At 41.1% G+C, this 24,068-nt stretch overlaps 2 protein-coding genes and 1 long non-coding RNA gene across 6 annotated transcripts in view; 2 read left to right on the top strand and 1 right to left on the bottom strand.

Annotated features, from left to right (window-relative positions):
• The window catches only part of klar (klarsicht), a 148,202-nt gene that overhangs the window by 1,549 nt on the left and 122,585 nt on the right, over positions 1 to 24,068 (top strand). The window lies entirely within an intron of this gene.
• On the bottom strand, positions 746 to 4,127 carry LOC149268941 (uncharacterized). The gene is made up of 2 exons (XR_016269600.1): positions 3,788 to 4,127; positions 746 to 3,565 (listed from the first exon to the last, which is right to left on the bottom strand). It is a non-coding gene; the product is annotated as an uncharacterized LOC149268941 (long non-coding RNA).
• On the top strand, positions 14,022 to 14,736 carry LOC108613300 (eukaryotic translation initiation factor 5A-like). Its single transcript, XM_018006672.2, has one exon. It carries the CDS (start codon positions 14,143 to 14,145, stop codon positions 14,620 to 14,622), a length of 480 nt encoding a protein of 159 aa, XP_017862161.1. The 5' UTR covers positions 14,022 to 14,142; the 3' UTR covers positions 14,623 to 14,736.

Here is a 24,068-nt window from a genome sequence, read left to right on the forward strand (position 1 = left end):
CACTCACACACACACTTGCATTTTAAAGTGCGGCTGCTTCTATCTGTGAGTGTGTGTGTGAGAGTGTATTTGTGCATAACTGTGCAATGACAGCAGGCGGCATATTTGCTGTCGTTGTTTTTGTTGCATTCGTTGTGCGTGGGCTGCTTTATTTATCTGCCGTTTCTGTCTATCGACTGATAGCAAGCACTGTGCGGGGGCTGCAAAACCAATTGCTGCAGCGATTGATGTTCAAGTTGATGTAATAAAATATTCATGAAAATGCGCAACAAACACTTTAAATGCAATAGAAAGTAGAAGTAGGGGTGGTTAATAGTTGAAGCTTGTCATTGGATGTGAATGCGGCGAATTGTCAAGGGCATTTGATTCCAATTGGACTTTCTGATTTGTAGGAAGTTTCTTGATGGACTGGGTGGACAGCTGAGCTGGTAAGAGTTGAAATTGAGTAATACGAATGCGGCGAATTGTAAAGTTCACATGACATATTCCAATTGGATTTATATTTTAAAGTATTTTCTATATTCTAATCGGCTGTTTTGACAGCTGGTCTATGCATCTGTTGAAATTAGGCTGTTATCTTTAATCCCCTCGTACATATTTCTTCACTTATTCTGCTTTCACCTACATCAGTTCACACATAGAGCAGAATAGAGCGAGATGGAAATACAAACACTTCACTTTAAGAAATGATCCTGCTGAGTTTCATGATAAACAAAAACAGAAAATAATAATGCTACTATAAGTGTTTACTCTTTCAGCTGCGTTTGTTTATTTATGTTCTTTTTTGCATATTATATACAGAGATGGCCGCTAGAGGGCGGCACTTGAGCATAAGTGTTGCGCACTTCTACTTGCCTGGGGCAGCATGAGTACGGGCAGAAGCCAATCCAGTTCCAGTTCCAGTGCCAGTTCCAGTATAGTCACTTTCCAAAAGAATGCCCTTTTGTTACCTATGGATTACCATTGATCTCCACACACAAGTTGCAACAGCTTTTTTTTATTGCTTTTGTTTTCGGAGCTGTTTTCTGGCTTTGTGACTCGCATTTGACCTGGTGACCCAACAGCCAAGAGATTCGTTTAGCGTTTAAGGCGATTTCAACTCTGCAAAAACTGAGCTGAGTGTGAGCGGCAGAGCGACAAAGAGAGTGAGAGAGGCTGAGATGGAGCTATAGACGATGCCTTTCAGCGCAGATTAAAAGCGCGTCTTAATGCGATTTGCATTTCGTTATATGGCATGGCCCATACGTTTGGATCGTGTCTTGAAAATCTAATTGAGGAAACTCATATTTAGTTATTTTTCGCGCCTGACCCCAAACCCGAAAAAGCCAACAAATTCCCGCTCACGTGCGACGCCTTTACGGGCCGAAATTTTCAGTTGCCTCCGCCTTCATCTTGGCTAGGACCGATAAGCGTGTTAATGGCTCATTAGCCGTTACGGGCCTTAGGCCAAAAGCTATTACACAAAGTAGTCAAGAAATTAACGAGCCTTAATCGCCATTGTTTTTTTTCGTTTTCGTTTCGGGCGTGGGAGACACCTGTGAAAGCCAATCGCACTCGAAGCTCATTCAAAGATTCATAACTGAGGCGCCGAACATCAATTGAAATGTTTTTTGAACGTGTATTCCCGTATGGGGCCTAAACAGGAAGTGGCGATGTTTTGGGCCAACTGCTAATTGCAAGTGAAATGGCCTGAGAAAACTTTGTGAATGAACGCAATGAGCAAGTTGTTTGATCTGCTTTCAAAGCGGAAAGATGACGAGAGAGAATTTTTGTAAAAAGAGTTGAATATTTGATTGATATTGGAAAACACTCGATAAAGTAGGCTAAACGGCAGGGCCTTAAGAATATAGATGATCTTTGGGATTCTTGATTTGATACGAAAGCATATCAAATGTGAGATGTGAGAGAGTGCGAATGAAGAGAGGACTATGAGAAGCATAAAAATACGAATCAATGAGGGAATGATATAGGAGAGGGTCAGAGAAGGTGCTGATATGTTGAGCATAGATACATAGAGAAAGTTAAAAAGTATATTAATGATATATACATATATCTAATCTGTATGTCTTCTCCTCTCTTTCTCCTTCCCTTAAAGCCCTCATCAATCTTCATTGCTATATAAAAGTCGGATTCATTCGTTTTCTTTATTCCTTATCTTTCTTCCACTCCGTTTTACGTATATATATTTGCTGGATTCGTATTATTCCTTTCGCATATTTGCATGGCTGCCGCTTGCCAGCGATGCATGACTCAGCTTCAAGAATGTTTCTTCTTCTTCAGAAATTCTTATGATCCATTCGTTCCATTAACTGTATAAATCCAGTAATCAATTCCGCAACATTTACTCCACTAAATATACACATGGCAAATATATACAAGCCCATCCCTCGTATAAACACTGTGTGCAATCGGGTTCCACCCCAAATCTTCAATTCTATTTACATATTTTTCGCTCTCTCCCTTCCATCTGTTGGCACTCTGAATTGGAAGCACTTTTTGTTTACACTTCAAATTGAGCGACTTCAAATGAAATTCCAGGGTATTTGGAGCTGTCTGCCAGCAGCTCGTTTGCTAAATGGGAAGCACTTAAGAATTTTGCAATTATCGACAAGTTGGCAGCACTCGTCGACAGCTGCAACAAAAGCAACAACAATACCTACAACTACAACTAACATCTATAAACTGTGCTCCCCAAATCTGTGTGCCAATATATAGTTGACCTCCTTTTTGATTTGTTTACTACCTGCTGGGAGGCTGTGGTGGGGTAAGGAAGAGGGAAATTGTTTTTCGTCGAAGGTGTAAAATGAAAAGCGAACCGTTTAGCGGCTGTATTGGGAGCCATTGTTGTAGTTGTTGTACTTTTTTTTATGGCGCAATATTTGACCCACCTTTGTTACCTAGTTTACAGCTCTTGATCTGTCTCTCTCACTCTATCTCTCTTTCTCTCTCGAATTTTTCACACATTTTCCGTTTTGTTTTGATTGCTTTTAATGTGCGTTTCGTTTTTTTTTTTTTTTTTTTGCCATTTGATTGATGTCTGCGATATTATTATTATAGTAAATCATCATCGACATCATTAATAGTCATTATTAACTTCATTTAACGAAAACTTTTACTTTTTTCCGAAATTTTCGAACATAGTTTGTCGTATTTGAGTTGAGGGACTTTTTCTGCAATGTTTTTGTTGTTGTTGTAATTGTTGTAGTTGTTGCTGCTCCTTGGCATTTTGTGTCAAAATATTGAACTCGGCGCGTCTCGCCCTCACCCCCATCCTCCCATCCTCATCATCATCCTCCGTCTGTCTGTGTTTCTTAACAATGTCCGCATTGTTTTCAGCTCATTAATTTTCCAAAGGTTTTATCTGCATTTCCGTATCGCTTTTTTAAGTTTTTCTTCTTCTTATTTTCCTAACTTTGTATGCACGCATAGCAGCCGCTGCATGTTGTTGTTGTTGATGTTGTTGTAATACACTTGTGAATGAGTTGTGTTGCATATGTCAGACAGTTAGTTGCCTTTATTAATGAAGAGAAGAGATGGGCTTTGGGCACTTTCATCTGGAAGCTATCTGAAATAGATTTTAATTTTTATGGTTAATGATCTGCAAACACTTTTCTGAGATTACACTGCAATTTGCATTGTAAAATCATAATTATTTTGAAAGGTTTCGATGAATAAATGAAGGGATGGCAGAGTGGGGAAATAAGATAAGTTATGAGCTATACGCTTATGAAATGGAATACTCAAACAAAAAGTTATATATTATATAGATTCAGCAAAGTTTCATTACCAAGAGAGCAAACCAATTGCATCCATTAGGGTATTCAGCTTTTGCCTTAGGCATAAACTCACAATTGTCTGCTGTTGCACTTGTGACTTTAAAGTTTCTCCGCTTGCGTGTTGCAGTTGCAAGGAGCGGGGAGGCAGTCACAGGTAGGCGTAACCCAGTGCTGAGGCGCACGCCTACAAATTGTGTCGAATGTTGCGGAGCTGCTAAACGATCTTCAGCGCTGATAATAAATGTATGCCGGCTGTGCCAAAGTCAATCGGCAGCTGGAATTAATTAACAGAGCGCTTCCTAATGCGCATCTTAAAGCCAAAGTCGAGGCGTAGACCGACAGACAGAGAGATAGACAGACAGACAGCTCCGTCCCTATTTATAATGCTGCTGACAGCATTTGTTGTTTGGCTTTTGTGCATACGAAATCAACCTTGAAAATGTGTGTATATAGTGTAGTGTGGCTATGTATGTATGTATTGTATATAAAAATCAAATTAATTTCAAACCGGTTAACAAAATGTTGTTCCTTCTCTCTCCGTCTTTAGCACTCTCCTTTTCACTCTCATTTGCTTTTGTAGTTTCGCATAATTCACAACAAAAGTTTGCAACGCATTCTTTCAGCGCTGCGACAGCAGCAGATTAAATTGTTTACGTTTTTACCTTTTTATTTTTTACTAAGCGGCTCTAAAATTTTATTATAATTGTTATTATTTTTGAGTATTATATAAAGCTCAGAGTTGACTAATTTGAGCTAAGCGTTGACCTGAGGCATTTTTTGTATTATTAAAATATTAATTCGATAAAGATTTTAGAGTGTTTAATTTATAAATGGAACCATAGGGGCGCTTCAGCTTAGTACATGCTGATGATTGATATTAGTCCAGGGTCCAGGGTATTTCCTAGTTGGACACTCCCGACTAGAGCACTATAGCTTGTTTGAAACTTCGTTTCTGATTGTTTTTACTTACATTTGACTTAACAATTGATGTTAAATTTCACCAAATATTGAAAACGATAAAGTGAGGAAAGTCTAGTAAATCTGGTTAAGATCCAAGATTTTTATTTTGAAATAAACTCTGTTCAAGTGTAAAATGTTTATGTTTATTTTACCGACATTTTTAATTGGTTTTTATATGTATTTTGCATGCAGTTATAAGAAGTAAATGCCTGTGCCTAATTCTGTGCTTTCCCACACTCACACACGCTTGCACTTTTTCATTGCCCAACACTGGCATTGGGGTCAGCCATTTAAATAATCCCCAGCACAGCCATTGTCAAATGCAGCTAAGGAAAACTATTTGGGACGCATGGTGGCTCGTTTCTATTTTTTATGCACTTTGTTTATGGCCAAAATAAAAATGCTTATTAAATGTTGCCTAAAAATACTAGCAATTAGTGTTGTATAATGGAAAAGGCAGGGGGAATTATCGAAGAGGCAAGTAATTTGCGGAATTAGGCGTCAAATGGCATTCGCCTGCGATTGTATGCAACATGTATCTGAGAGATATATTTGTATCTCAAAGATACATTTGTTGCTGTGATGTGCGCCTGGAATAGCGCCAAGCCTATGGCGACACTTGCATTCCTATTTTTTCTTCATCTTTAGAATGTGCAACTATTTCTGTGCAGCTAGGGAATGTCTAGATGTGTGAGTGAGCCTATGAGTGTGTGTGTCTTCGTCTTACTTGAATTAGGCACGCTGTCAACATGGCCTGTGCCTGGGCTGCTGCTGCAGCATTCGTATCTTGTAGATACATTTCAAAGCGAAAATGCAGCGAGTGCTAAAAATAGAACCGAAAGCCCTTCCATCACATCCCATCCATATATATATATGTATATATAGGTATATGCAATAGTTGGGGCAGTTGCTCAATTTATAAGAGGGGATCTCTAGAACTCAAGAATGATTCTTCTAGTTGTCTGTCTGCCTGTTCGCCTCATAATCATCGTCATCATTTTGTTGCTTTGGCCCCATCTTTATCCGCGCGTTTGTTTTAATTGCGCTCTCTGAACCACGGCGATAAGGCCGCCGGCAACGATGGCGGCAGCTCCTCCCAACTTTAGTTTTTCTCTCCTTTTCTCTCTTTTTTAATATTGTATAAAATTTCTTGTTCTTGTTTAAAAATAGTTCAAGAATAGTTCCACTGCATGCAAGTTCATATAGGGGCCAAGACTTCTTTTTATGATTTACTGTGCATTCCTTGAGCTGAATTTGGTTGGCAAGCGGGGGGCGTGGCTGGCAATGAGTTGTAGATTATAATGAAGAGTGGAAATTCTTAGCTATGAATCAACTGAATTACGATAGAGTGTGGAAGGGCCATAAAATGCATAAGCGATAACTCGAAGCTATAAAGAGGCCAGAGATTATGAATTTAAATGAAGTCTTACAAAAGATAATTATATATTTGACTCCTCATTACAAATGAAGACTTTCCACACTTGCATAACTCGTACTCCAATCAAATCCCATCTTAAAACTGGCCATAAACAAAAGTAAAAGTTCCAAGCAAATGACCTTTGCGAGGCGACACAAACCAGAGACGAATCTCAAAATTGTCATTGACCCGTGTCCAACTTGCATTTTACCAAATTCCCATGCACTAGAAATGCTTTTGTTTTTTGCGTTTTGGTTTTCTTTTTCAGTTTCTGCAGGATGCAACTGAAGCTGACTGTCAAATTTTGGCGAACAAAAGAAAAGCTGCGACCCTGATTGCTTTTGTTATTCACACGAAACAAACACACAAAACGAAGAATTTCTATAGGCTTAAATTTCAATTTCTTGCGCACAGAGGGCATGAATATGTGGTATAGTAAGGTAAAGTGTAGAGTATTTGGTATAAAGTATAGGGAATAGGGTATACAATCCTGTAAGTGTAAGTGAATTTCTATATTGAGAGAGATTGAAAGAGTCATTAGCTTTGAACTGGATCAAAACTTAAATAATAAGAATTAATATAGGATAATCAGTTAATTGTGGAAGATATAGCTTCGTACCCCCAATAGGCATATCCTTAAACAGTTTATTGATCTAGGGTTCTCTAGAATCTGAATGCATAAGATTTTGTTCTGGCATTTCTGGCGTTTACCTATTCATGTTAACATCATATTCTCTTTATAACAAAGCATATTTACAGGGTATTCGCCTTGTCGTTTACTACATTTTCTGATACACCTACATTGCTGCAAACTTTTAGTTTTTTCTTTTGCATTTCAAAGGCAGCGAAAGTCGACGACGACGATGACGATGGCGTCTGGGCTTTTGGTCTTGGTCGGGTCTATGAGCCTGGCCTAGGAGCTGCCGCGGTTGCTACAATTTCTGTGTGTGTGATTTAATGCGCGACTTTTCGCTATTTCGGCTTAGTTTTTTTGTTTAGCTCTAGCTTAGTTTCGGCAGCAGCAGCAGCAGCTGCCCGTGGGCATATATATTGGATATCGGGCGTCATTTGCATATCTCATGCACCATCGACGCGAGCAAATAAAAATTTATGCAATTAAGCAAATCAGACGATCAGGAGGCGACGATCCTGGTTAGCTAAGGCTCCAGTCTGTCCGTCCGTCTGTCTGTCCGTCTGGCAAGCAGGCAGAGATATACCCTGCAATGCCTGCCCACTGAGCTGGTTACGCTTCGATAGTTATCTATGCATTGTAATCATCGATTGCAGCAGCTGCGGGGATCATTTGTTTGCCTGGTTTGTCATGTGAATGTGCCACGCCCACACACACACACACACACACACACCACATGCATTAGAGCTGGGCAAAAGCGTGTCCATCAATTCTTCACTTCACTTTCATTCGGAGGCCATATATATATGTATATGGAGGGAGATATATATGCATATAATGCCTATATGCATATGGAGTTAGTTAGTGGGTGTTTGTGGGGCATTTACAGCTCTTTATATTGTTTGCTGTTGTTGTGGTTGTTGTTGTTGCTGTTAATTTGCCTGTCCGCTCCATGTGAAAGTTTGCTGCATGCCACAAATTGCACGCGCTCAAACTCGATGAAACGTGGGAATCGCGGCGGCACGGGGGGTTGGGAAGGCTGGCGGGCGCTGCAGGTTGCAGATTGCGCTGCGAGGGTTCAACATTCATTTTTCATGCTGGCGATTATCCTTTTAACGGTTTTGACCAACACAGCAAAGAAAAAAGAAGCCAGATCCAAAAAGCAGCCGCATTCACAGCACATAAATCGTCCAAATGAGGCATTCAATCGTGTTAACAACTTGTGCGAAATAGTGCGCAGCAGGGGCCAGCAGAGCAGGATCTATGGACATGATTAGCCTAGTAGGAGCTGCGCGATGTGTAGGCATCGATATGTGAAATATAAACTTTACGAAAGACTATAATGAAAATGGTATCTGAGACGGAAATCACTAAAGGAAATCTATAAATTTCTCGAAGTTTATACAAATATCTGCATATAGAGGAAGTGCTACTAGTAGCAAGTAAAAGTGATGAGATCGAAAATGCTCGTCGTAAACTCTTTCACATATTAGCTGTATTTGCCAAAAAAGTCAAAAATTGGATGTCCGGACGGACAGATAGATATGGCTTTGTCGCTTAGGCTATCCCAATTTATTATGCTTCCAGCAACGTTAAGTTTACAACTTCATTAAATAATTGATCTATTACTTATTTATTAGTCTATTTAAGCTTTAGTATCTAGTGATCCGTAAAACCTTTTTGCTTGCTGACCTCTTTAATCTTCACACAGCAACTCGAATTGCAATTACACAGAAGTTTATTTTGAAAAAAAAAAAAAAAAAATCAATTTACGAAACACTTTAATGTCTCAATTCCTCCATGGCAGTTTCCCCAGCAGCGAAAGCCGCACCCAGGAAAATCGTTGCTCGATTCTAAAGAATTTAATTGCATTTTTTACGTGTTGCTTTTAGCAGCTCCACAAATAAAACTGAGACACATTGGTTCAGCAATTTCTTGGGCAGCTCTAAATCAACTGGAGCTTGTGCTCTGGGAGGGGTTTTATCTACTAAGGGGACGGCCACATAACACACATAAAGCAGCCGCTAAGTTCGATCGGTGTGACATTTTGTGACATTTAAATTGAACATTTAAGGGGCGAGCGACCGCCCACTCGCCGTGGGAAGCGATCAGACGAGCCGATCGAAGCGATCGAGACGTGTGAAATTGGGTCACAAATTTGTTTCGCCTGCCTAAAATCAAAAGTTCTTAACATAAATTATGGTGTGAGCCCGCGCTGGCCACCGAGAAAGTGTAACCCCAATACGAAGGCAGGTTGCAATCAGCAACAGCAGCAGCAGCGGCAGCAGGAGTCGAGGCTACGCCCTGTTGTCCTACTTATGCAATCGCACTTTCCAAAAAATACACAACAAATAATATGTATTTTATGCTGCAGGCGGTGCAGGGCCAGCCCCAGTTTCGATCGTGTAATCGAACAATCGATAAATCGTCCATTGGCCATCCCCAGCGCCCGAAGGCGAAAGACAAACACTGGAATTATCGCATATTGCGAGTGGCTCTTCGACTTGGATTTATTTGCATTTTGCATTGGGGGCCAACAGCTAACAGCTATCAGCAGACAGCCAACGTTTTGGCCGTTGGCAATACAATTTGGTCAAACAATAATGTCTATCTGTATATACATATATGCAGTTGATGCAGTAGAAGAAACTACAGTAAAAACTGCATGAGCACGGACGGACAAAGCAATTAGCGTTGGCCATTTATGGCCTGAGCTCGAAAGCTGGGAAAACTGCGAAAACTTTTCAGCTGGGTGGCTTAAGAACCGTTACGCAACATTCGTTTTTCTTTTTGTTAGATTTTTTGTTGCTTTGCTTCTGTTGCTGTTGCAGTTGCAGTTGCTGTTGCTGTTGTTGTTGTTGTCGTCGGCGACTCAACGTGCGATCATGCTGCACAGATAAAGTGCACAATTTATGATGCCGCTAATCACCGGCGTGCCTCGGGGATGACGTTTCAAGTTGAGCGCAGTTTGCAGTTATTATGTGCTAACTGATAATGATTATCCTGCTATAAGTTGAATGGCATTTGAAAGCCTTCAGGCGGCTGCCCGACCAGTTGATTAGAAAGATATCAAAGAATACGAGAGCCTGAGAAAGGCATGTTTGAACAAGTAAAAGCTGCTTGCCTGGCATGGACAGCCGAGTGAGCAGCATAGATCGTAGATTTGTTGCTCATAAGCTCGATTATTATCAAGTGGAGTGGATCAGTCAGCTAAATGGACGCTGTGCAAGAGAGCAGCAATTAATAATTGCTGAGATAGTCTGATGATCGTTTATTACGGGGTATAATATACCCGGACTTGCCGTAGACTTATCATTGATCATTGATCCAAACATGAGCTAGAATTTAGTATGCTTTTCAGCATATTTATATTCAGAACTCCTAAGAACAATTCATATAAAGTAGATAAATTATAATGCTCGATCAGTTGATAAACAAAAATTCCTTCCTCATATCAATTATTGATGCTTCTTTGCGCTGCCATTAAGGAACTTTCATTTATGTTGAATTGTATGTAATGAGATCGTCGGATCGATTGAAGAGATTCGCGCTGGCAAAGAAAAAAGAGATGGAAAGTAAAACCCATCCTAGCATCAGCGACGTTCATCAGTCATCGAGAGTCAGATCGATATTAAGATAGGCATTGCAGCTCCAATACAATGACGCTTGATTATGCAATGATCTGTGTCTTCTATCTCTCTCTCACTCTCTGTCTCACTCTGTCTGTGGCAACGCCTTTGGCTGGGTTGGGTGGGGCCAGGGATTGGGAGCGGGGCGTATGGCTTGGGCATGGGGCAGCTGCAGCTGCTGTTGCTTGTCCACTTCAACGCCTGATGCGGCCGCGTGTCCAGGAAATGAGGTGAATGCCTTCTTAGTGGCAAATGCGGCAATCGGAACCAGCGCACAAACAGCAGAAGAAGAAGAAGAAGAAACGAGAAGACGAGGAAAGAGGGCGCAGCAAAAGGCAGCAGCAGAGCCAACAGCAGGCGAAAAGGCAGGCAAAGTCCAAACAGCGAAATCGATATTATTTCAGGGACGTAGCTTCTGACAGTCTCAGTTTATGCAGTTGGCACTTCCACTTATGTTTTGCAGCAGCATTAAAAATGCCCTGTAACCACATTAATGGGGTAGTTCGTGTAAGAGAGAATGCTTGCCCATTAGCAAATACTTTTTGTTGGAGTACGGGGTATCTGCTAGTCAATCAGGCCTCATAGCTTATCGCTTGTTGTCGTTCGTCTGTCTTTTGTCGGTCTTGGTTTCTCTGCGTGCTGCATGCGGTTCCAATTTTGTGCTCATTCGGCCATTGAGCGCGTATTGGTAGAGCGTGTGATGGAGTGAGGCTAGCGAGGGGATGAGGGGCGGGTGGTGGTGGTTAAGGGAGTGCAGCAATGATTAGTGACAAACAACATTGGTGGGTGACTCACTTGGCAGAACATTTGCCAGCACACATGTGTGTGTGTGTGAGTGAGTGACTGAGTGTGTGTATCTCTTGCTGTATTTGTGCAAGCCACGTGAAGCCACATCAATCCATCAGCCGACTTTTAAAAACGTGTCGCCTGCCTGCCACCATGAGAAAACAACAACAACAACAGCAATTCATAATTGATAACAAATTGGAAAAAAGCAAAAAGCAATCGAAACATGCGTACCCTAGGGAACTATTATAAATCAAAGGAAAAACTATATAGAGATTGTATGTGTATGATATATATGATTCTCATTTAATCATAAATATACATCTACTATCGATAAGCTATCATTTATAATCTATAATCGATTGTCACAGTTATATATCTGAGCATAACTGTAGTGATTACATACTAAACATTTCAAGTCAATAATTTTGTTATCTAGCCCAGAACTATCTATTAGAGTGTTATCTATTGCAAGCGGAACATATAAATGTATTGCCCACAGATAATAAGAAAAGCGAGTCTAACGAACTTATCCAGTTTTCCCAGACAAAAGAGGTAAAATAGTTAAGACTAGACTCGGAAATGGTCGAAATTAGTCAGTGACTCTCAAACTGTTAGCGCTTTAGAGCAACTCTGAAATTGAGAAACTTTAATATCTAAATTAAATTTCCTATTTTATAACTTACGCAACTCTTCGCTGAGCAAATCGAACAGCTCAGCTGGTTTATACCCCATAAAAATATTGATTTATGCACAGGGTATACGCATTGACCAAGTGTCTTGAAAGTGTCAATAAATTGTTGACTGTGTCACGTTTCGAGTGTGTTTTTGTGGCTTGCTGGCAACTGAATTATAGCCACGTCTTATTGCCAGTTTCTTCTCGCTGCCTTTGTTGTTGTTGCCGCTGCTGCTGCTGTTGTTGTTGTCGTTAGCTTTTGCTTATCTGCAGCATGTTTTAATGAGTTTTCATGTTCTTAACTATAGACAAACTGTAAATTAATGTCGCTGCAAAGCATTTGCCAGGCAGCAAACCAAACGAATTTAACATTTAAGCCATCAAATCGACTACACAAATAACAACAAGCAGCCAAATTGGAGCCACCGCACCGCAAGGCTCAGGCCAGCCACTGCCACCGCCACCACTGACAACTCGACACGACAGACTGACAGACAGCAAGCAGCGTCTTAACTACGATCTTTACTTTTAGTCAATTCGTCAATTGTCACATTAATAAGTTTTGCGAATACTTAAGCTCAATTTATGTTTACCTTTTGGCTTGATTTATGTCGCGAAACTGGGCAAAAGCAATTGACATTAGCTAGAAATAGAGGTTAAGTGGCCTTTTGGGTTGGGCTCCCAGAATTTGGAGAAAACCTGAGCGAAAATTACAGTGACTAACAATAGATGTTTAAGAAGTTGTTTAAAGCCCCACTTTTGGGTCAGATAGGGATTAGAAGTTTTTATGAACGAGTGGGAGTGAGTGAGTGAGCGAGTGGGAGTCTGACTGGAAGATACGCTTAACCCTTTCTATCATTCTCTGTTTCTTGTTAACAAAATATTTTCTTAATTTTCTTTCAGGTATGTAAATCTTGAAAAGATGATAAATAGCATGCTTCACAGAGCACTCGATGTTAAATGGGGTCACATGAGGTCTTTAATTTTGACACACCTTGTTGGGTAAGTGCGTTCAATCGGGATGATCGAAACGTTTTGGTTCCAGGAAATGCAGGCGCGGCAAACCAGAAACAAGCAACAAGTGGCGCCAACTGTTGAACCTGCTATCTCTACCCCTCTCTCTCTCTCTCTGTCTCTTTCTCTCCTTTCTTTGATCTGGCTCTTTCACCAGCCACAATTTCTTCTGCACACCTTGCACTGATTTCCATGGCTTTAATTACCAAAGTGGCAGACCAACTTGGCCAGCGCCATTGGCCCACATTTGCCGGCAGCAGCTGTGCGACGGTGTGTGTGCGTGTCTGTGCCCCAGAGCAATGCGTTGCTGTTGCTGTTGACGCTGAAAGTGCGTGAAGTGCCGTTGATTACCATAGACGACAGCGGCACACGCCCTGCTGACACCTTAACGCCCCAAACATTCCGCCCCAAAATCAAATATTTGCACAATTTTTCATGTCTGAACTAGATTTACATTTTGTATTACTTACTTTGTTTGCTTGAATATTTGCGCTTATATTCCGTGAAAGTAGGCGAAAGGCACATCCTCCAGTTGGTTTCAGTGTAAGCTATATAGTAGATATAGTAGCTATAATCATGATGTTTCTTATCTCTTCTATAGTCTTTTACTGTTATGTAATGATTTATACTCCCACTTCTTAGCAGCATTTGCATTTGTTTGAGCTCCACGCATTTTCCATCCTAATGAGCGGAAGTCGTTTGCAATGCAATAGAGTTTCACTAGATGGTGAGGGTATTTCGAAGTCGTCACATTAAACTCCCACCTCGGGTGCAACTTTGTCAACTAGAGCTGAATCGACTTGATCGACAAGTGTTAATTATGCGCACGTTCGAAGTGCAGACCAGAGATAGAGGAAAGAAGAAGAAATGCCGGATATGCGTATGACTATCGTATGATGAATGAATGATAATCGTATGCAGATTCAGATTGCGACGTTGCTTCAATTTTATGACTTTTGGCCATGTTCGGCTTTTGATGAAGCATAAATTGTGCGCTCTCCCAATGCAGCTGTCTATGCGAATGCATAAACAAAGAAAATTGTGAATGTCGAAAGTACGTACAAAGCAGAGGGGAAAATTGATGGATAACTTGAAATTTATTTCAATCCAAGTCGACACTGGCTGTGTTATAATAGTCTGAATTGTTGACAGCATTTGGTCAGTTGGAAAAACATAGAGCTCACAATCGGAATTCTTTTAAACAATTTCATTTTTCTTAAAAGTCCCAAAACAGGAAATCAGCCATAATCTCGATGGCTGATGAGGAGATTGCATTTGATGTCGCCGATTCGGGTGCATCGAAGACGTACCCGATGCAATGCTCGGCATTGCGTAAAAACGGATTCGTCATGCTGAAGGGTCGTCCGTGCAAGATCGTGGATATGTCCACCTCGAAGACTGGCAAGCATGGGCATGCCAAGGTCCATATGGTCGGCATCGATATATTCACCCAGAAGAAGTACGAGGACATTTGCCCCTCGACCCACAACATGGATGTGCCGCAAGTTAAGCGCGAAGACTATCAGCTGACCGACATCAGCGACGATGGGTTTCTTACCCTCATGTCCGACAATGGGGACATCCGTGAGGATCTCAAGGTGCCTGAGGGAGAATTGGGCGGTCTATTACGTCTCGAATTCGAGGAGGGCAAGGATCTGTTGTGCACCGTATTGGCGGCTTGTGGCGAGGAGTGCGTCATTGCCACCAAGGCCAATTCGGCACTGGATAAGTAGGAAGACGAAGAACGGCAAGAAGAAGAAGAAGAATGAAGCCACAGGCACAGAACTTAGGCTAATAAACATGTATGCTTTTATAAAGCAGAATTGCAATAAATAGCAAAGCATATATATAGGAGGTAGACGATATCGGTTGGAGATGGGGTAACGGGTAAATACGATACGCGGATATCGTATACAGAATCGACAAATCAATCGATGAATGACAAAGAGTGAGTTAGAGCTATATATTTATAGATCTCTTTCAGCTATAATAACACACATACATATGTGATAGGTCGCTTGAATCACATATGAATGACCGGGTGTGACCAAGGTATTTCCTAGTGGGGCACTCTTTACTAGAGCACTCGTGATAAATCTCTCAAATAGTCAAATCAGATAACCTGCAAAAGATTTTGATCAGCTTCTTCTATTATCATATTCACAGGGCCTTTCATAAACCACTCTTAAGATGATGAATGAGTAGAATAATGAATATTGATCTTCATTTGATGCATATATTGATATGTTTTTCTGTCATGGTCTCCGGTGATTCGTTTAAACGAACTTCAAAGCGATTTGAGCGCTACAAATTTGAGGCCCGCATTTGAGTCGTGGCTCATTTATCATATGAGAAGCCAAAACATAATTTAATCGTCTTTATCAAATTAATGGGATCTCATTAGGTGGACGCGCCCAATCGTTCGCCCGGTCGCTGCAGCGTTTATCAATTCGTTGTGGGCTTAGACCTTCTAGCCTCCTCCTCGAAGAGGTCAACAGCACTCTTTTTGTTTTGGAGGGCTTCTCACGTGTGTGTAGCTCATCAAGTGTTGCTAATTACGTCTGTTTGGATTCTCTTGACCAACTGCAGTTCAATGGCCAGGTCTACCAGGTCTGCCGAGTCTGTCGAGTCTGCCTAGTTGTTGTTGACCACCTGAGCAAACAATTATGCGCCATTTGTAGCATTCATTTCGTTAAATGTCGAGTTCCATTTGCAATTTCATTAATTTTGCTTAGACGAATGTTGGTTTGTCGTTGGCTGAAAAGTTTTTACTGTTAGCCATACTCTGCAATAATTAATAAAGAGGGGTATATAAGGGGGATCATACATGCAGGCATAGTGAAAGAAAATGCTCAAGTTGCTCCCTCCAGCTGCTTACAGAGTATATGCCGTGTCGATCACTCTCCTTATTCCTACTAGTTTTGACGCAGACTGCCGTGGCGTCTCGCTGGCGGCGTCGTCTCTTTGCTGCAGCATCGCAATGCTCCACCTTTGGCTGCCGTCGACGTCGCGTCGTCTCCTTCATTTTTCTCAATTGACAGGCAGTTGCTGAGGCTGCGATTGCGGCTGTTGCATTGCTTCCTTGTTTGCCAATTGCATTGGCAATCGACTAAATGCATAATATTTGCATACAGCCCGAGGACTGCGCTCAACTGTGAATATACTCACTCACACTGTGATTCATTCATTGCGCCAGTCATTCATTCAAAATTACAAATTTTCAAATTTTGTTGCCGTTGTTTGTTTTGCATGCCAATTTGACATTTCTGTCAAACTGTCGCCGTCGTTTGCCCCCTCCTCCTCCTGCAGTCGATGGGTGTGGGTGTGTTAGCTGGTTTTCCACCAGTGCGTGGCTTTTCAGACCGTCCGCCCCGCCCCGCCTCGCCTAACTTCAGCAATTGAGCACGTTGTCAAGTCTGTTAACAAATGCAATAAATTTGTTGCTAATACAATTTAATACGACTCGTGTGTCTGAGATTGTGGCCAAAAGGATTTCGTTACATGGCAGCAGCAGTGGCAGCCGCTCCCTAACGAATATTATGCCATGGGAATGAATCGAAAAGTCGCTGATGATGTCATAAGGCGCCAAGAACTTGGGCTGAAATTCAATTAGTTGTCAAAGAAATAAAACACGAAAAATCTAAAAAAAATATCAAATTATGAATAACAAACGAAAAGGCAAACGTGAAATCCATGCGGCGGGGGCGTCTATGGAACCCGCATATTCATATACATATATATACAGTTGCGAAAAATAAAATAGCACCACTTGCAAATGCAAACTTTAAGAAGTTCTCCTAGGTGCATTTATCAATGTATTGATCTAATTTTTGCTTGTAGATAAGCAGCAAGCAATTAATGATCGCAACAAACAAGAATTATCACAAAAATATTAATCGTTTTTTTATAATTCAAAAAAATCTCCAAAAAGTCGAAAAAACACCGAAAAAAATAATAGCACCACTAACCCTTTTCGAGTGAAAATCTGTATTTTTCGCAGATTTGAATATCTTCAAAAGCACTTATTGATTAGATTTGTTGTTTATATATCTATTTTGATTAAAAAATTTTCAGAATTTGTGAAAATTTGCAAAAAAAAATGGGTCGTGAAAAGCATTACCCCACCGAACAACCCAATCTCATCAAAAAGTTGATTTTAACTCGAAATTCTCACAGGAAAGTTGGTCATTTGATGGGTTGTTAAAATCAAATGATCCACAATGCATTAATACATAAAAAAAATTGATGAAAAGCGCGGATTGCGTTGAGTTCTGACGCAAAATCATGTCACTCGTCTCATTCACGGGAGTAAAAGGATCCTTTTAAGCCGGCTACTCAACTGAAAAAGGACCTAAACATATCAGCAATAGACCAAACAGTACGGAAATATTTAAGACATCTCGATTTGAACACTTTCCGTTCAAGAAAAGTACCATATTTGAATATAAAACACATTTCCAAACGGATGGCGTTTGCAAGGGAAACACAAAAATTGGTCTACACAGGAATGGAGAAACATACTTTTGAATAATGAAAGTAAGATGCTAATTTTTAGTGGAAAAGGATCGCGGTCCTACGTGAGACATCCACAGAACTTAGAATTCGGTCCTAGATATAAAAAAACCCTTAAACATGGCGGATCAAGTGTATTAGTATGAGACTGCTTTTTTGCAAACGCCATCCGTTTGGAAATGTGTTTTATATTCAAATATGGTACTTTTCTTGAACGGAAAGTGTTCAAATCGAGATGTCTTAAATATTTCCGTACTGTTTGGTCTATTGCTGATATGTTTAGGTCCTTTTTCAGTTGAGTAGCCGGCTTAAAAGGATCCTTTTACTCCCGTGAATGAGACGAGTGACATGATTTTGCGTCAGAACTCAACGCAATCCGCGCTTTTCATCAATTTTTTTTATGTATTAATGCATTGTGGATCATTTGATTTTAACAACCCATCAAATGACCAACTTTCCTGTGAGAATTTCGAGTTAAAATCAACTTTTTGATGAGATTGGGTTGTTCGGTGGGGTAATGCTTTTCACGACCCATTTTTTTTTGCAAATTTTCACAAATTCTGAAAATTTTTTAATCAAAATAGATATATAAACAACAAATCTAATCAATAAGTGCTTTTGAAGATATTCAAATCTGCGAAAAATACAGATTTTCACTCGAAAAGGGTTAGTGGTGCTATTATTTTTTTCGGCATTTTTACGACTTTTTTGAGAATTTTTTGAATTATATAAAAACGATTAATATTTTTGGGATAATTCTGGCTTGTTGCGATTATGAATTATTTTCTGCTTATATACAAGAAAAAAGTAGATCAATACATTGATAAATGCACCTAGGAGAACTTCTTAAACTTTGCGTTTGCAAGTGGTGCTATTTTATTTTTCGCAGCTGTATATTTCAGTTGATTCTTTGAGTCGGGTCTGAGAAATGTTTCCCAACATTGGCATATGTGAGAAATATGTGGATTGGGGGAAGGAGAAACGGGAATTTTGGGATTGCTAAGCAATGAATAAATAAAGGCATTAGCGTTTAGCTATGGATGGAAGGAAGGGTGCGCGTTTTGTTTTACCCAACTAATTGTTGAGCTTGCTTGATAAATGTTTGTTCACTTGCTTAAATAGTTGGAATGTGTGTGGGAGAAACAGCTATGGAACACAGCTTCTTCTCTTGCTTGAATCCCAAAACGAGGAAAAAGATCTTAGATGTATCGAGAGAGAGATAAGTAGAAGAAGAGTGGTTTTAAAGCAAGAGAGAGAGGGAGTGACTAGGGACAACAGAGATCAAGTCATATCTGTTAAAGGTAAAAGTTGAACTGCTCTCTCCCCGCCTCAACTCCACATTTCTTAACCAACTTACTTAAAGCTGCCCATTTAAGCTGATTCTCCGTTTGTCTCGCAGCTGCATTAAAATCAACTTAACTATGCCCCAGTCCCCTCGCAGTGCTTTATAAAGCCTGCATAAACTGTCAACTAATTGTTATTGATTTTGGCTTTGCATGCGGCGCATTCTACACAACTTGAATGCATAAGCCCCAGCCCGGAAGAGCCCGGGGTATTCTATAAACTATGCCCATGGACTTGGCTGTCTGCTTGCATTTCATATTTCAAGTGCAGCGCCATAGACAAGCATTGCATATCGCCATGACAACTACAACAACAGCAATATTAGAGTGCGGGTGTGGGCCTAGTCATAGAATCTCCATTACGGCTCGAAGCTCTTAGCTTCAGCTGCACTTGACCTCCGACCCGCGAGCGGCGAGCGGCAAACGCTGTCTGCCGCTTTGACTGACAGTGTCTGCTGTCAGTCAATCAACGAGAAAAACTGCACCATGCAGAGTTTTACCCTCGCATATGAAGCTATCTATCTATCCAAAACTAATTACACGCTTTAATATGTCGGCTGGGCGTGCGGGGCGTGGCCATTATTCAGCAACTTTTTTGTCTTCTGTGTGTGGTGTGTGGAAGGAGGCGGGGAGAGGGGGAGAATGGGCGTGAATGCGTGCATCATGCAGTCATGGATACACTTTTTACCGTTATTTAAACATATACAAAAAGCAAAAAGCAAATGCAAGCGACACTGCTTGATGTTTATCTAACGGTCAGAGGTAAACAATGGCTCGCCCACCCCCCCTGCACACGCCCCGTTTTCAATTAGAACTTTAGTTTGACGTGTGTGTGGAGCGTGGAAGGTGACAGTTGCAAGTTTTAATTACTCAATTGGTGTTGATATATGTATTTCTATATCGATATAACTTTCTATTTTGTTAAATCGATAAATGGACAGTCATCGGTTTTCGAGTAATTGATAGATAAATATATGGAAGAGGAGTGTGTTTCTTTGGAATGGGAATTGTAATTGGAAAAGGGTTAAGAGAGTTGGGAAAGAAGAAACGAAATTTGAATTGAGTTTTAGAAAAATCTTATCATGAATAACATATGCATATATTTATATGAATATCTTATCATTCAGATATATGGACAGTTATTAGGTAAACAAATATGGCTTGGCAGACCCTATACAGTATATAAATTCTTGAGTAGGTTTTACTTGCGATTAAATTAAATGAGATCTGATTGAGATCAATCTATAATCAAGCTGCAGTCTTTCATGATATCAAGTTCTGGTCTTTCCACCTTATATACATCTGATAAATGCATTCCGTCTTGACTCTGATGTTAAATGCGCCAAGTTCATTCAGCTTTTCCCGATTGCGGCTTGGCTGGGCGAAGTGTTAATGATGAAACAGCGATTTTGTCTGTGACTCGAAGATAGGCATTAAATTAATTTAGTGCCGCTTGCTTTTAATTAATTGCCGCTTGCAAGACACCTTTGAGACTTGGAAGTCCGACGACTTCGGTTTCGCGTTGCGTGAGGCAATTAAAGAGATTTATGTGTCAAGTCTCCACCCTCTCGTTGCAGGGCCTGGCCAGCGGATGCGTGCGTGTCTCGGGCCAAATGGGTTAAAGAAACAAGTGTGTAAGTAGGTTTCGCGCCAGATAACCGACAGTAATACGTATATATAGCGCAGGGAATGGAAGTGGAGCTGCGAAATGGGGTCATTGGAAAGTTGGGTTATATTTCTGCGTTTACCTTTACTCTTTTTCTTATCAGCTGAGTTGAGAAACGTTTGGCTTGTGGGCTGTCAAGTCAGGTAAACTTAAATAACTCGTCTGTGACCACAGAGCTGTTAGACTCCGAGGTGCTCGACAGGTGTCAGAATAGGCTGATGGGTGGAGTGGGAGACAGGTAACTAGTTTTGGATGTATATATTGTACCATAAGTGCTAACTAAGTTTGAGATAATATGTGGGCTTACACTAATTATAATGTGGATAAATAATATGTATTAGAAATTTGACATTAGAGCGTCGTGCAGGGAATGAAGATCGAGTGGGAGTAATCGTTTCACAGGCTGAGCTCCATGTGTTGATGAGTGATATGCTGAGACGATCTAGCCAGGAGGAGAGTATCGCCTAGTGGAACCCTTACTTGCCTGTGTATATTATCGGTGGACTTAGAACTCTGCCCTAGTAACCACATTAATATCCAAGGGAGCTCTAAGTAAACCTAATTATATACAAAGCACTTAAAGTGGAAAATGCTTCCTTAAGTTTGAGTCAAGATGGATTCTTGTATTTCTGCTTTATATACATATATAACATATAAGATAAACTAAGAAGAATTGCCATCAAAATTTTCAGTTTCTATTCACATAATAAAACAAGATTTATTTGAGTTTTATATATGGTTTAGCTTTTAATGGCATTTGAGCACATTTAATGCAACGCACATATCGTATTACAGCACTGAGAACGATCTAGAACTCATTACAGCTCAGCTTAGTGCTAAGGTCAAGACAGGTAGTTAAATTCCACGAATCAAGGTGTTGGCCTCTGTATAACGCCACGCTAGGGTTCTCTTCTCTTCGCCTTTTGGCTGCGTGTCTTGTTTCTTTTCTTGAAGAGCCAAGCCAAGCCAAACCAAGCCCATTAAAAATTGTTCAGCGATTATGCGGGACGGTGTGGTAATGAAATATTTGTTCAAACGACATTTTGGAAGAGCTTTTTTGTAGAAAGAGACGCGCACATGAAAGAGATAAAGAAAAACAAACACATAAAATTCATATGCTAAGTGCGTGCCAAACGGAACGACCCTGAGCGAGGGAGCCCCGAAGCGTTTGTATTTGTTGTATATAAAAATGATATTGGGTAACACTCGGACAAATATTAACTGAGGTGGGGTTGGAAGAGAGAGGGAGGGGGAGGTGGGCAGGGGGAGCTGCTGGCAATCGACTCGTAAATCAAATTGCAGCATTTAACGAGGCAGCTTGTGGACCGGATCGGGTCGGACCGGGCCGAAGCGTTGCGAAGCTGCGTGGACTTGGAAATGGCATCCACTCGACCACGCTCCACTGGCACTCGACAAGGGAACTGCACGCGTTTTAATTGCAAACTGTGTGAGTGAGGGCAAAAGAGATATCAAGAGCCCAGGGGCTAGTGGGTGACTGTGTCTCTCTCTGTGTGTGTGTGTGGCGCCCCCTGTGGAGGGGGAGCGGAGGAGCCACGCAGCATAAATAAAAAACTTGCGTGCCGTAAACAAAGTTGCGACAGTTAAACGGAAAGCGCAGTGGCAATACAATAACCGGGGGCTGACTGAATGGATGGGCAGAGGGCAGTGGAAAGGAGCGGGGGAGAGCTGAGAGGCTATAAAACACAATTGAAGCGCCACATGAAATGAGCTGATGCAGCAGTAGAAGCAGAGCAGGCGTGCAGGGGCATGGCTGTGGGCTGTCGGCGCAGTCGGTTAAAGTCTCCATTAGGCGCTCGCGCATGTGTCGCTGCCTGGGCTTGACTAAAGATAGATAGAGAGAGCGAGGGAGCTGAGGGAGAGAAATTCTTTCATTATTCAAGCGATTTTTATCGCCATTTGCATCCTTCGCTCGCCTTTGCAGTTTTTGTTGTTCAGCTGATTATTGCCCGCGAGCCAAGCCCAAAAAGGAAATTCATTTTCACTGACCAACTTTTTGGCATGCGTTTTTGCCTGGAGGGAAAGCCAAAGCAGGAAAGGTTTTTCTTCTTCTTCCTTTGTGTGCGTGCATTTCCCCTCCAGGTCTTTCAAGTTTGCTTGTGTGTGTGTGTGTGTGTGTTTTTTTCTTTTATTATTTTTCTACCTACATTAAATTGAAAAAGTTTTTGTTTTGTTTTTCATCAAGTATTTGTTGTAGGCTGTTTCAAACTGGTTTCTGGCCAATTGAGACATAACTGTAGTTTAATGCACATTAACATTTTCCTTGGGAATTATGTCAGTTGGCTGCACTGGGAGTTTCCTTTAAAAGTGTTGAGCTGCTGAGAGAAGGTGAGTGAAGTAGGTGGAATAGAGTTGGGTAGGGGGGTGGTGGTTGCTTCAGATGTTATTGTTTGTAAATTTAGCGAAATGTCTGAAAGCCTAAAGAGATCTAATGGAATATGCATATGGGGAAGCAATGGGAATATGGAGAGTAGACTACGCCTGGAGCGGAATTTAATTATAATAAATTGATATTGAGGTTATTCAAAGTGAATTAATATTTATAAGTTACTATTAAAGCTAGCCCACAGCCTTAAGCAGTGTTGTAGCGTAACTTTTCCAGAAATAGATAATTTCTTATTTTAAGCAGAGTTTACGCTTACAGCTCAGTGTCTTTGATCGCAAGAGCTGCCAACTACTGGTTTGATTAATGGGCCAACTGCATCCACTTCCGCGAACTATTGCAGAAAGGGCTTCCTCCTTTGATCACATTCCATGCTAATCATTCGCTGTTGCGGCACTTGCCCGCCTTTAAATGAGCAGCTTGTAAAATTGCAGCAGACAGCGAGGCTGTCAAATTAATTAAATTGCCTGTAAATGCAGCACAGCAATGGCAATAGCAATAGCAATAGCCATAGCAATAGCAATAGCAGAGAAATAACAGCAATCATCAGCTACTTCAGCTTCGAGTCATGATGTCGCTTAAAAACGTCATTAACATTAACATTAGGCTAACCCCCAGACGATAGTCTTTTCACCTTGGCCCCAACTGCAATTTACCAATAACAACTGCGAACGAGACAGACGGAAAATCAACTCATTAAACTAGCGAGACGTACCGAGTGTGTGTGAGAGAGATAGAGAGAGTTGGTCAGCAAGGAGGAGTGGGAGAAAGAGAGAGAGTGAGCGAGCGAGCCTGAAGTAGAGAGTGGAGGAAACTGGCAGTCAAATCAATGCGGGTGTTGTCTTCATAGTCCGACTCCACATTCACTTGTCTCCATGGATAAAAAAAAAAAAAACAGAAGCAAATGGAAATCGGAATGCGGAGGCGGAGTTCGAGTTGCAGTTGCAGTTGGAAGTCTGCAGTCTGCAGACCGAACAGGCGTCGCTGGCTACTGTCTGCTGTCTGCTTGGCGCTGCTGTCTCTGTTGTCTGCTCTCTGGTCAACGCTGTCGGCTCTGACAACGAATGTGAAATGTGATTTTAGTTTACATTTTTTATATACCCTCAAGTTGCAGCTGTAGTGCATGTTGATTGAGTCTAGTGTATGGAACAGAGGGTGGAAAATGCTTTCCGCTGAGTTGACCTAGCGAACTAGAGACTTCAAATTGGAGAAAGAACTACTAGAGCAAATATGGCCTAGGTCTTAACTTTTGGCTTA

Source organism: Drosophila arizonae, chromosome 4 (genome assembly GCF_054131065.1).
Source record: "Drosophila arizonae isolate 15081-1271.41 chromosome 4, UAZ_ARI_1.0, whole genome shotgun sequence".
NCBI lineage: Eukaryota > Metazoa > Arthropoda > Insecta > Diptera > Drosophilidae > Drosophila > Drosophila arizonae.

What these genes read in the sequence shown, in the direction of transcription:
- LOC108613300 (XM_018006672.2), top strand. Translation starts at nt 14,143, where the DNA reads ATGGCTGATGAGGAGATTGCATTTGATGTCGCCGATTCGGGTGCATCG.